At 35.3% G+C, this 13,319-nt stretch overlaps 1 protein-coding gene across 2 annotated transcripts in view; it reads right to left on the bottom strand.

Moving 5' to 3' along the window:
- DMTF1 (cyclin D binding myb like transcription factor 1) overlaps window positions 1-13,319 on the bottom strand; it is a 42,186-nt gene that overhangs the window by 11,497 nt on the left and 17,370 nt on the right. For both annotated transcript variants that reach the window (XM_025872802.2, XM_025872803.2), the window contains 6 exons: window positions 11,608-11,702; window positions 7,911-8,025; window positions 7,207-7,283; window positions 2,407-2,564; window positions 1,263-1,295; window positions 252-361 (listed from right to left, as the gene is read on the bottom strand). In XM_025872802.2, the coding sequence (XP_025728587.1) occupies window positions 252-361; window positions 1,263-1,295; window positions 2,407-2,564; window positions 7,207-7,283; window positions 7,911-8,025; window positions 11,608-11,702 (588 nt within the window). The remainder of the gene's footprint in view (window positions 1-251; window positions 362-1,262; window positions 1,296-2,406; window positions 2,565-7,206; window positions 7,284-7,910; window positions 8,026-11,607; window positions 11,703-13,319) is intronic.

Here is a 13,319-nt window from a genome sequence, read left to right as displayed (position 1 = left end):
TCGGAGTCCTGGGATCGAGTCCCACAACAGGCTCCCGGCTGAGCGGGGAGCCTGCTGTCACCTCGCACAAAAGCACAAAAATGAAGGATTACTCGGGCCTACAAAGCGTGAAGAAAAAGGAAGACTAGAAAATAAAATGTGAACTCAAGTGAATGACAAATTTCTTTCCAGAAGAGAAGAGAAAGCAGGATGTGACGGGGTGGGAAGCTCCGATGGAGACAAGAGCAGCCCATCGGCAGTGCTCACAGTACCTGTGTTGCAAGTATCCTTCATCAGTCGGCACCGATCTTTGACGGAAGATGCGCTTCTTCCTAGCGCCGCCCCTATTGTTGCCCAGTCATTGCCATGCTTTATCCGGAGCCTAAAACAAGAGTCTGCCAATCAGCATTGGGTTCAACTGTTTTCTCCCTTTTAATTTCATCATTTATTCTTCATTCTTCTTCTTCCCATTTGACTGGTTTGGAAGTTGTGGGCAGCAATACTTTGAGAGCCAAAGTTTGAAAGTGTGGCCTTTTTTTGGGGTCCACAGTTGTCTGTGGGTGAAAAAAAAACAGGCAGCAATTGCCTTTTTCCTGGGTCAGAGAAGAAATAAGTAACTTGGATATGTGTTCAAAAAAGACCAAATTTCCCCTCAGGTTACTGACACAATCTCCCAGGCAATCCCCAGATTGTTCCCTTTTCAGTACTCCTAACGAGCTCTTCTCAGACATCTGAAAAAGTTTCCCAAGCTGCTACCATCATAAAGAGGATCAACCTTCAATTTTTTCCACGATCCATACAATCCATTAACCCATACTTTATGGCCCTACTCAACAAAGAAAATTATTTTTCCTGCGAAATAGCCTTCATAAAGTAGAGTTCGCCCAGACATTAAGTGAAACATTTGCTAAGTCACCATTCTAAACTAAGCATGTAGCACAACCCTGGTTTTCATCCTGGTATGTAAGTTCCTGGTATTTAGTCTTCAGGCCACCAAGAAGGCCATCTAATCTTCTGTAACCCTTATTAGTGGTCTGAGGACACATTTCATTCAGCGACTCACTATAGGAAAAGACGAAATTTATGGGCATGGCTACTCTGTGCATGTATGGATCTGAAAAGTTCTTTTTATGGTCAATCATGCTTATAGCAGGATTAAATTACACCAGTCTACTAAAAATCTCTAGACATTTTCCACAGTAAAAGTTTAAAAAACAAAGGTATTAGAAAAGTTAAAACCCAACTATCAGAATTCAGGAAAAGAAAAAAAATTTTAAACTTACTCCTTGAGCTTTTCAATTTCTTCAGGTGTATATCTAGAAATTTAAAGAAATTTTTAAAAAGATCAATTAAAACAAAGAATGCTAAAAAACCTTAATAAAAATCAGAATTTCACTTAGGGAGCCAAATGTCAAGTCACTTAGCATACTGATAATTTTTTTAAAGTAACCAATTTCAAAGTAAATTACTAAAAATTAAAACTAATTCTTCTATCTTCTTTTTTGTAAAAAAAATACTTTTAGCTATAATAAAAGTGAGCAATGTACATCTTTCTCTAGGAAAATTCAACATTTAAAACATACTTGCTCCTATTCTGCTTTAAATCTTCCATTATTTCAAAACTGGTTTCAGGCCCTCTAATATAGCTAAGCATGACATTGTAAACCACAGGCAAAATGCAAATCTATGGTAAATTCTCACAAGGCACCAAAAAATTTAAAAAACTTCTCTTCATTTCCCCTATCCATGCATGGGTATCTGCCACACTCTTGCTCCAATGTAAACGCTCATTTTCTTTAGAGGGCAAGTACTCAATACAGCCAATGCAATGTTCTTTTTTAAAGCAGTATCTAATAAGCCATATTATAACTACCTAAAATTCCCAAAGAGAAACTAAAAATACGTCAGTAACACCAAAGAATCATTGCATTGAAAAAAAAAATGCCTTCCCATAAATGTTACCTATAACAGAAATCCAGGCATTGTATTCAGAAATTTAGTTATTTATTTTCCACTCTGGTTTTATATATATATAAAAAAAGTCACTAACCTAGGAAATGCTATACTATAAAAAAAAAAAAAAAGGAACAACGTTACCAATGAATTTAGAGGGTTTTTTTTTCAACTTCTTTAACCACTATAATATTTTTATTATATTATTTTATTACAAAGCAGACTTTGATGAAGACAGCTAAGTCTAAAATCTGACATATATAAGGTGATTGAGATTCTAATTTCTAAGAGGCCTTATTATAATGAGATTTCCATATTTACAACATGGACCTGGAGAAAAAAAATATTAACACAGCAAACAGTAATTCATAGCTGTCTCCAATTAAAATTCTCATAACTATATTTAAAAAAAGATAGCTCTTTAAATATTTCCCCTAATTACATGAAAACATGCAGCATTACAAGTTTTCATACTTTCCCACATGGTTTCTGTCATCATACATGCGAAGCACTCTTCTATAAACTGCAAACAAAGGCCGGTTCAGACCCCATGCTATAGTCCTGTAGAAATCTTTTCTTTCGTCTTTTGACATCTCAAAGATGATTTCTGTAGCATCTTTTATTCCGCGTGCCTAAATGGGTTACATTTCTTTGATTTAGGGATTTCTGATAAAATGCATATGGATATACTATGCTTTTTAAAAGTTGTTTTTTTATGTTCAGGATCATCAATGGCATTTAGAAAAATAGTAAGTCAAATATAAACTTTAAAATGTTTCAAGAGATAATAAAGTGATACTTAAATGCTTCAAAAATAAACTATTAAATTCAATAAAGTCAAGTTGTGTCAACCCCTTTTAAAATTATAAAAAGTTAATATCTAAAGAAAGTAGAAAATTGTAAGAACAAAATTAATGGAACCAGGAATCAAATAAATAACAGAAACTACAAGCAATGCTAAAAAATGGTTCTTTAAAAAAGACTCATCAAAACTAATAAAATATGAAAAGATAAACTATGGCAAAACTAAAAGACAAAACAATACTGGAAATGAAAAAATGGGGCCTAAGCAGAGATGTACAGAGATTAGAGAGTTGAACATTGTGAAAATTCTATGGCAATAAATTTGAAAACTTATATAAAATGAATAAAGTCCTAGAAAAAGTCAACTTACCAAGAGAGACTCAGGAAGAGACAGAAAATCTAATAAGCACAGACCACCAAGAAAATTTAATCAGTTATTAATAATCTTTCAGGATGGAAATATCAGGCCCATGTAACTTTACAGGTAAATCCTACCAAACAATCAAGAGAAACATAATTCTGATTTTAAACTATTCTGGGGATAGAAAAACATGGGGGACACTTCCTCATTCATTTTATTAGGCTAGCATAACCTCAGGAGCAAAACCAGACAAGGACAGTTTCAGAAAATTTTCAGGCAAGCTCATTCTGTAACACAGATCCCCTTAGTCCCTAAAATACGGAGCACCAGCAATGTGCAACAAGGTCAGTGATCAATACAGAAGGTGAGCTTATTCCAGGAATTTTGTGTTAACTAAAAAAAAATCATTATTACAGCATTAAATATTAAATTTATGGAAAAAGTGTAAATAGCTATAGATATGGAAAGAACATTCATGACATAGAACATTCATATGTGATTATATTCCTATCGATTTTGGATTTGCTGATAACCTAATAAAAGAAAATATATAAAAAGTATAGAGTGAAAAAGAAAAAATCATTCACAGGTGTTATATATGTAGAAACTTAAGAGTAGCAAATACTGGTTACAAAATCAATATATAAAGCCATTTTCATTTCTCTGCAAAGATCAAAAAAAGTTTAAAAGTTCTCATTTACAGTAACATAAAACATTAAAAACAACAGGACTGAATCTTAGGCAACTGATGCAAGTCCTTTGTGGAGGAAAACAAAGTACCAAAAGGTATTAAATAGGAAGCACTACAATGGAGGGTATACAATGTTCTCAATAGGAAGATGGAATACTGTAAAGATGTTAATTACCCTCAAACTGATGCACAGATTCAGTGCAGTCCCAATAAAAATTCCAACGTTCTTCCATTCTCTGCAACTCGGTTCTAAATTTATAATGCAAGAGCAATGGGCCAAAAAGCGCCAAGACATTTATGAAGAGACTTGCCCCATCGGATGCTTTGATCTCTCTAGATAGTGCTATCTATACTAACACAAGTATCCACAAACAGAACCTGGGAACAAGTTAGAAAACAGGAACAAGTCTGGGGAAGCTTGACTTGGGACAAAATGGACATTGCAGACTGGGAGAAGACCAACATTCCATAGTGATGCTGGGACAACGATCTTCCATATGAAACCAAAACAACCCCAACAGTGAAACCCTATCTCAGAGCTATAGGAAAAAAAAAATCAACAAGAAAGGCAAAACTTATAGAACTTTTATGTGACAATATATAGGGCAGTATCTTTATGCCCTTGAAGCAGAGGAGAATTTCTTAAATAACCATGCAAAATATGAAAGAATAATGATTTTGATATTGAAATTAAGACTCTTTTTTCATCAAATGACCGCCAGGGAGAAGGAAAAGATAGACCACTGAACTGAGACAAGATATCTGTCATACAAATAAACAAAAAGCCGTTAATATTAAGAATGTCTAGAAAATGAAAAAGATAACCCCATAAAAAATTGATGAAAAACGCAAACAGGAATTTCAAAGAGGAAACATAAAAAGTGGCCAGTAAGCATATAAAAGTATGTAATCAGAGGAATACAAATTAAATCCAAAATAAAATACCATTCACATCCATTAAATTTGTATAAATAAATAGCAAAAAGACTAAAAAGCCCCAAAACAACCGTTAACTACGCATGGGTAACTTACAGTATATGCATTGGCATAGTGAAATACAGCTAAGAAAAAAAAATCAACAGGGTACGGATCACAAAATCACAATAATAAACAACAGAAGCCAGTTACAGAACACCCAGAGAATGAATCTGTTTACATAAATTTCAAAAAGAGGTAAAACTACACTGATACGCATTTCATACATTCTTTTGAATGTATAAAACTTCACAGTAAATAGTTTCTACATTTTATTTTTTTATTAAAAAAAATTTTTTTTAGTAATCTCTACACCCAACATGGGGTTCGAACTCATGACCCCAAGATCAAGAGTCACAGTCTACTGACTGAACCAACTAGGTGCCCCAAAGTTTCTAAATTTTACAATCTAAAATTCTCTTATGCCAGTTCTGCAAATAATTAAACCTAACATTTACAAGTCTAAATATCGGAAAGGCATTGTGTTGCAGGATGACCATATACTGAGATGAAAAGGTCCTTCTGCGCTCTCTCTTTTTTCCACTTGTAGCAGTTACTTTCACTTCTCTGACGTCTAATTAATTGGTTTACAAATGGCTCCACAATGTTCTTAAACAGCAGCACATAATAAAATCCATGGTCAACTATCAAATAAAATACCTTTTCCCAAGATGAGTACATCTTTTTGGACATTTCCTATCTCTGCCAATCCATTCATCATTCTCCCAGGCATCCGAAATAAAACACTCTGAAGTTATTCCAAATCCTCCTTTTCCCTCCTCCCGGACATCCAGTCACCAGGCATCCTTAGAGACTACCTGCTCATCTGCCCTTTCCCTGCCAATTCTGCCATCACTGTAGTTTATGGAGTCCTGAATTACTCTCATCTGGTCAAGTGAAATGGTCCCCTAAAAGGTCTCCAATATCAGTCACATTCCCGCCCTTTATTCATAGAGTTGAAGGGGTCCTTGGAAACCATCTACTCCAATCCCCTAGACAAGAAACCAGCTTCTTAATTCCCAAAGTTCAGTGTTCTTACCATTCATTATTGCCTTATCTAAACCTGCAGCATTTTCCAAGTTTTAACTAAAGTGTATGTGACCAGTGGACATACGTTTTCAATGGTCACTGTATTTGTGTTTCTCTTAAAAAAAATTAGTTTGGTGGGAAGGATCTTTATTCATTAACAAAGAACTGAAGTTTTTTATTTACTCTTTATAGTTTACAGAGCTTAGCTTGGGAACAGTGTAGATTAAAATTAGGTTTAAGAATGTGGACGTTATAAACAACTATTTAAGGGGGAAAAAAAAGAATGTGGACATGCTAGGCAACAATGTATTTATAATAGTGAAAAAATTATATAAACCACCTAAGTATGAAACAATAGGAGAATGGTTAAATAAATACCGTACACCTCCCATTCCCAAACAATGCTGATGGTATGTATTTCAAACATGCACTAACTCCTTTAAGGGAATGGTCAGCAAATAACTGGAAAAATTTCCTTGAGAAGAGCACAGACCTACTCCACCCAAACCCTCACTCAACTAGGTTCCTAGTTTTTCTCATTTCCTACGGGACAGAGTTCTAGTTCTATGGACTGGACTTCAAAGCCAAGTTTCCAGAGGCTAATGACTCAGTGCAAATTAAAGGGGCTAATTTAATGTGCTCTGGGTTTCATTTCTGACTCCCTGGTGCTCAGCATTTGCTCATGCTTCCTCCAGCCCCATTCTAGCCCAAGTTCTATTCCTTTAAGACTCCACTCAAATCCTTGCTCTTCCAAATATTCTCCGTAACTGTCCTAACCCTAAGAATATACTCTTCCTTCTCCGATCTCACGCAGAATTCACAACATGTATCACTCACATGGTACAAAGCCTTATATTGCTCTTCATCTGCTTTCAACATTCCCAAATGAACTGCTGGCTTTTAAAAAGCCAATACCATGTGTTATGGCAATTCATATCTCCAGTACCTCAGAAACACTATGTTCCAGAGATGTTTAATGAAAAGGATGACTTAGCTAACAGCATATAAGCCTCAACAGGAAAATGAACTAAATTATTCATTTTTTTTTTAAAGGGGGAAGATTCTCATGTCATAAATTCAAAGAAGACGTATATCTTAGGCTGTAGACAATACAAGCTTAAACTATAGGCTGCTTGAAAAGACAGGGCTTTAAGATTCTGAGGAGCTATTAGGATTTTGTCTAAACTTCAGGTGCTAACTAACGCATTACAGCTATTTTAAACTAAGAATTCCAAATGTGTTTAGAAATATACTGTAATCATATACCTTACAATTATGAAGCTATGACATATTAACCAATCATCCATTACAAAAATTACTAGAAAGCTCCTTGTAAAGTACAATGATGCTTTGATAATTTTTGCAACTGGCAATGAAAAAATTTGTGAAACAAAAAAAATATGCCATAAAATACCTTTAGATAGCGTTCAATATTGTTCATCAAAATATCAATTTCTTCCTTAGACCACATCCCCTGTTTCCATTTATGTCCTTTAAAGGAAAAGAAATAATGTTATAGAAAATGTTATCCCTCAAGAGGAATGAAACACTGCAGATTTGCTTTGTGATTAAATAAATTATCTGTGGGAATAAAATGTAGGTAATTCCCAAGGTAAACATAATATGTTGGATACCAAGTGAATAATATATTCATAATGAGTATTTACTATGCAGTGGTTGAAAACAATTCCTTTTCTTAACTTCAGAGTGGCATACGCACACCCCCTACTTTCTTGTAGCAGCTCCCTACCAATCCTCATAAACTCCGTAGCACTATAAACACTTACTTTAAACCTCTAAGCCGCTTTATCAGACCAAAGTTAGATCTCTGAAAAGACTTCCCACTCCCATGTACAGTAACTGTACTTTCTTTTAAATGCCACCACTGTGCATCTGTTTATAATTTACTGCATCTCAGAGAAATTATAATTATTAAAAAACAAAACACTGGTTTCAGGGTCTCATTCAGAGCCAAAGGTAATCAATTACAAAAACTCAAATACTGTTAACTACTCAATCACAATTAGGAAGTCCTCAAAATCCTGATGACTACAAGTTCTTCTTACCTCCCACTCTTTTTTCCCCCCAAGGGACAATAAAATTCACATTATATCTTACCTTTGTTAGTCAGAGAATCCTTATCTTCTTTAGTTGTAAACCATGCTTGGCTAACTGCTGAAACTTCCTCATTACCCAAGGAAGATATTTCATCTAGTTGCTCATTCTGTAGAATCTTGAAGAGGTAAAGGTAAAAAAAAAAAAAGAAAAAGAAAAAAACAAGTATAGCTTGATTTAATACAACTTGATTCATCTTTGTCTGCAAAAATAATGTAATCTGTGGAATTGACTTGCTTTAGATATAGTAAAAATATATTCATTTTATAGAAAAACAAATATTTTTTGCTGTTTTTATTATGACAGTATGAAAACAAAACTGACTGCATTAACAAAATATGACTTTTATTTAAGCAAGTTAACTCTGCACTTAGTGGCCTAAATTTTACAGAATAATAGCTAAGGTTCCATTAAGTACTTAAATCAATATAGGATATCTAAAGCTATCTGTTTATTTATATATGTAAAATGAGCTCATACATATAATGAAATGGAAATGCTTCATTTGACTGTCATGATTGTTCAGGTCCTTATAGGTAGTTTCCTGTGAAAATATACAGTCATCTGTAATGTAATCTCTTGCTAAGTTTAAAGGATTAATAGACCAAATCAAAAGACAGCAAAATCGTGGTCTCCTTATAGTTTATTGGCAAGTTTGTTTTAGCCAACCTGTAGAACTAATTCCTAACCTCATCAATGTACCTTCTTCTCAAAGAACTATATATTATCACTTTTTATTATTATTGCAGCTAAAGTAGTCTTTACTGGGAAATGTGCAGTTAAAAACCAACAGCTTTACTGAGATATAATTAACACACCATAAAGCTCACCCTTTAAAGTATACAATTCAGTGGCTTTTAGTATATCTATGCAATTATGGCTTTTAGTATATCTATGCAATTATCACACCAGGTACATTTTCAATTACAGATATACCTGATCTAACAAATTCTGAAGGAACAAAACCACTTAAGAGAGCTGGCCTTGGGCTAAAGACAGCTATAGTGTGAGTAAGGAAGGTGTGGCAACAGGGCTACCATTTCAGGGACAAACCCATCTATTATAGGCAGACCAGGAAGACAGTCACATGCCTAGGGACCACTCAACTCAGTTCAGTCTCCGGACTGGATCAACCCTAAGCTATGTCACTGGCTGGAGGTTAAGTCCTAACAGACATTGGACTATTCCTTGAATAGGCAGAAATTGAATTTCTAATTTCAAGAGGAACTGAAATCACCCTGCTTGGGAAGAGAGAAGCTGTCAGTGAACAACCCAAGCACAATGAGGAGGAAAGCCACGTTTCTACTGTTACCTCTGTTATTTTTTTATCTGGGAGTAATGAGTATGTTGTATTTAAGAAAGCACTTTTCTTAAATCCATGGACAAAAAGCTAGAGTCACTGGAATAAGTATGAAAAGTTTTGTCACCCTATGTTTATGTGTTATACATTTTAGATTTTTTTGTTTTAAAGATCAAGAGGCTACCTTTATAAAGGTGAGAATGGAGACAGACAATGTCTAAGGCCTCTTGTATTCTGAACATCCCAACTAAGATCTGACACAGAGGTTATTCATTAAAGGTGATAGATTGCTGTGAAAAGACCCTGATACAAACAATACCCATTGTTAAGAAATGTAATGTAGAAAATACTCTCCTGAGGTGACCTTCTCTTATGTATTAATCAGCTGGTTAAAAGAATAAAATCACCATTTCCCAAAGTGAGTCTAAATATACAGCCCACTCTTTGAACCTTAGGAATATACCTGTCATGCTGATTAACTGCTATTTTTGGGCAAACACCTAATGCCTTCTGTCTCAAATTACCCTGATGAAGAAATATAATTATTACTTACAAAGAGTAGACACGTAAATGGTAAACACGTAAATAGCCATCAAATGAAGCCAACAATTATTAAATTTTAGCCGTAAAACTTAACACCTTCCATAGCAAATGAATTGGGTATAGCAGAAGACTTAAATACCTCAAAGGATGTCTAAGTATATAGATATTATGAAGTTTTACAGTTTTTTACCCCCATTTTCACTACTTTATATATACATTTTTAAAAATTACTCAGATATATTTAGTATGCTGCTGTTTTTGAAATGCAGCCTTTCTGAGTTGGTTTGGTTGTGTAGGGTTTTATGTCTGTAACATACACAGACTTGGAAATCTAAATATTTCACCCACTAAATACCTCTTGTAACCACAAAGCACTATAAATATTGGCAAATTTTTTGGTTTCTAATTATTTTTGCAGCTAGTTCCAAAGCTGAAATGGGACGGTACATTAACTACAGCAATATGTGAAATAGTTACACCTGCTTTGACACAGGACACAGCAAAAAACAGGCTAGTTCTGAACTTCGAACTATGCTTTCACTCACAACCTAACGGTATTTTTATGAAACAAATATTAGAAATTATTAAATGTTTTTCATTCACTAAAATGGCAATTACAAACCAAGAGGCTAATAGCAAATTATAACTCATTAACTCTTAAGAAATAACCCAAACAAAACAACCCTATAATTTGTTTAACTCACATTGCCATTGCCCAATCTTTTAACAAGTAGGCTGTAAACCAAATCACACACACACATACATACACAGCTATTTTTACTGTGCTGAAAACGAAATTGAAGTGAGACTATACAGTCTTTGAACTGGAAATGAATTTGACAAGCCCCACTTTGAAGAATGTGCTCTATGGCTTCAGAGAACTTGGAAAAAATTCCTGTCCAAATCACTCTCTGAAATCCAAGGGTAGATGATAAGGATCTCTAGGCAGACTCAAAACTGTTTGAAGCACATGAAAGACTCACTCCTCTAGAAATCCTGTCATTCTAGAACCACTATAAGGCTCCCTGTTGAAAAAGGTTCACAGTGCACCCACCTGAGATTTCCTTAGCCCTTGATGTTACACATCAACTCGTAACTCTTACACTTAACGGAAGGGTCATTGGAAAAATAATGACATGATGTCTTTATTATCTACTTCAAAAATATGCTATTAAATAAACAAAGCAAAAGGACAAGATACTAAAAACAAAGGCACGATCAGCCAGACATAAACTTAAAAGTAAAATTTAAGCTCCAGGCTACCTAAAAGAACAAAGAATTATGATGACATTTGGCAAAAATAACTCGTATGAGACAAAGTTCACATGGAAGGAAAGCAGTAAGCCCTGCTTGTTACCCAGTCACTTAACTCAGGGTAAAAGGTATCTTAGTCCTAGAGGCACCAAAAGGGACTACAACTGTTATAATTAATACCTATGTGAAATGAATAGCTTCCGTTCATATTAGAACAGAGCACATATGTAGGCTTCTAAATCAGTCATTAGAAATACTGCTGGGTAACACTTCAAAAGCTTTGTATCAATATCTTATATAACTGGTAAGATAAAATTTAAAGTTATTTAATAGCTCAGGTGAGATCATTCCATGCAGCTAAAGAATGCACGTGCACCATCTGTTTCAACCGATGTGAACCACTCTACAGGGAATGAATTTTCAAACTCTATCTTTGCCTACTATTCTGAGATTCATGTAAGTGGGGACTGGAAACCTGAATGAAAATAATAAATCTTACCTCAATTCTGTCCTTTGTCAGACAAATTATATTCTCATCATTTTATCACCTAAGGTATGTGTTAAGGATAATCCTCTTGCGGTCAGTAAAAAGACTCACTATACCTGGATCTGTGTCACAGTTCCCTCAGTAATCTCATCATCTGCCACTTCTGTGGTTGCAGTCATGGTCACCTCAAAGCTCTGATCATTTTCTGAAACTTCAAGAAAAAAGAACAATTCAACTGCAGAATAAAAGCAAGTTCTAATTATTAAAAAAAAAAAAAAATCCATGGAAAAAAATACGTGACCATCTAATTTCCTAACACATTCCTTGCCATATATGCTTAACAAAAATTGTGTACCTAATATATACTAGGTATTGCGTTGGGTGATGGGAAGACAGCAGTAAGCAAATGAAACAAAGTCCTGCCTTCGTGGTGCTTATATTCTAGTGAGGAAGACACAAAATGAACATAGTATGTCGGGTGTTGATAAATAGAAAAAATAAAGCAGAAAAGGGAATGTATTGGGGGAGGGGCGGGCCAGGAAAAGTAACCAAGATTTGGACCCAAGTGACAATGGGAGCTAGTCACACAGGCATCTTGAGGAAGAGCACTTCATGCAGAAGCCAAGGGCAGAGACTCTGAGACAGGGGCACACATGGACTGTCCAAAGGAATGGCAAGGAGGACAGAGTGACCAGAGAAGACTGAACAAGAACATTAAGATACTGTGTGGGGACTTGAAGGCCAATGTAAAGACTTTGGCTTTAATGCTCACATAGGAAACCATTGGAAGATGCAGAGTGACATAATCTGACTTTTATTTTATTTTAATGGGATCACTGGCTCCTCAGGAGACAACAGTCTGAAGGCAGGAAGGGCTGTAGTGAAACCGGTTAAGAAGCTCATTCAATAATCCAAGTTAAGAGAAGTCAGTAACTTGGACCAGGGCTGAAGGCAAGTGGAGATGACGAGTAGTTCAAATTGTGGATATACCTTGATTTGGGAACCAACAGGATTTGTGGATAAACCAAATATGAAAGAGACTGAAAAGTCCAGGATGTTATTGAAGTTTTAAAAATCTGCACTATTGGAAGAATGTACCTGCCATTAATGAAATGAGGAAGACTGCAGAAGAAGCAAATGTTAGAATTTAAGAAATTTCAGGAGCTTGGTTTTAACACATTCGTTTGAGGTTAAACATCTAGAATTGCGAGCAAGTCTGGACTGGAATAAATCTGGGCATCATCACCTGAGACAGGATTTAAAACCATGAATTCTAGGGAGTGAGAGAAAACGAAACAGAAGCAGCCTAAGAACTGAGTCCTGAACTACTCCAATGAAGAGCCTGGGGAGATGTGAACAGGTTAGCCTAAGAGACTCAGAAGGCGCAGACAGTAAGGTAGGAAAAAAAAAAAAATTAGAGGAATGTGTTCCCTGGAGACCAAATGACAAAATGTTCTAGAGAAGACAGAGTGACAAATATTGTCAAAAATTGTGGCTAGACTAAGTAAAGAAGAAGAATGAAACAAAAATCACCACTAGACTTAGCAACAAGATAGTCTCTGGAGATCTGGGAAGAACAGTTTTGGTGAAGTGATAAGAGGTGAAACCCTGACTTGAGTGGGTTTAGGAAGAATGGAGGAAGAAATAGAGGTAGGCCTATCAATTCTTTTTTTTTTTAAGTATTCTGTTCTAAAGGAAAGGAAAGAAGTTAGATGGGAGCCCAAAGTGGGCTAACGGGACTTTTTATTTTAAGATCTTATTTGTCAGAGAGAGAGAGAGTGCACAAGCAGGGGGAGCAGGAGGCTCCCCGCTGAGCAGGGAGGCGAAC

The sequence above is a fragment of the Callorhinus ursinus genome, unplaced genomic scaffold (genome assembly GCF_003265705.2).
Source record: "Callorhinus ursinus isolate GAN/ISIS: 27379988/994484 unplaced genomic scaffold, GSC_fseal_2.0 scaffold12, whole genome shotgun sequence".
Taxonomy (NCBI): Eukaryota; Metazoa; Chordata; class Mammalia; order Carnivora; family Otariidae; genus Callorhinus; species Callorhinus ursinus.
The sequence above is the reverse complement of the archived record's forward strand: the minus strand, read 5'-3'. Positions and strand labels throughout refer to the sequence as shown.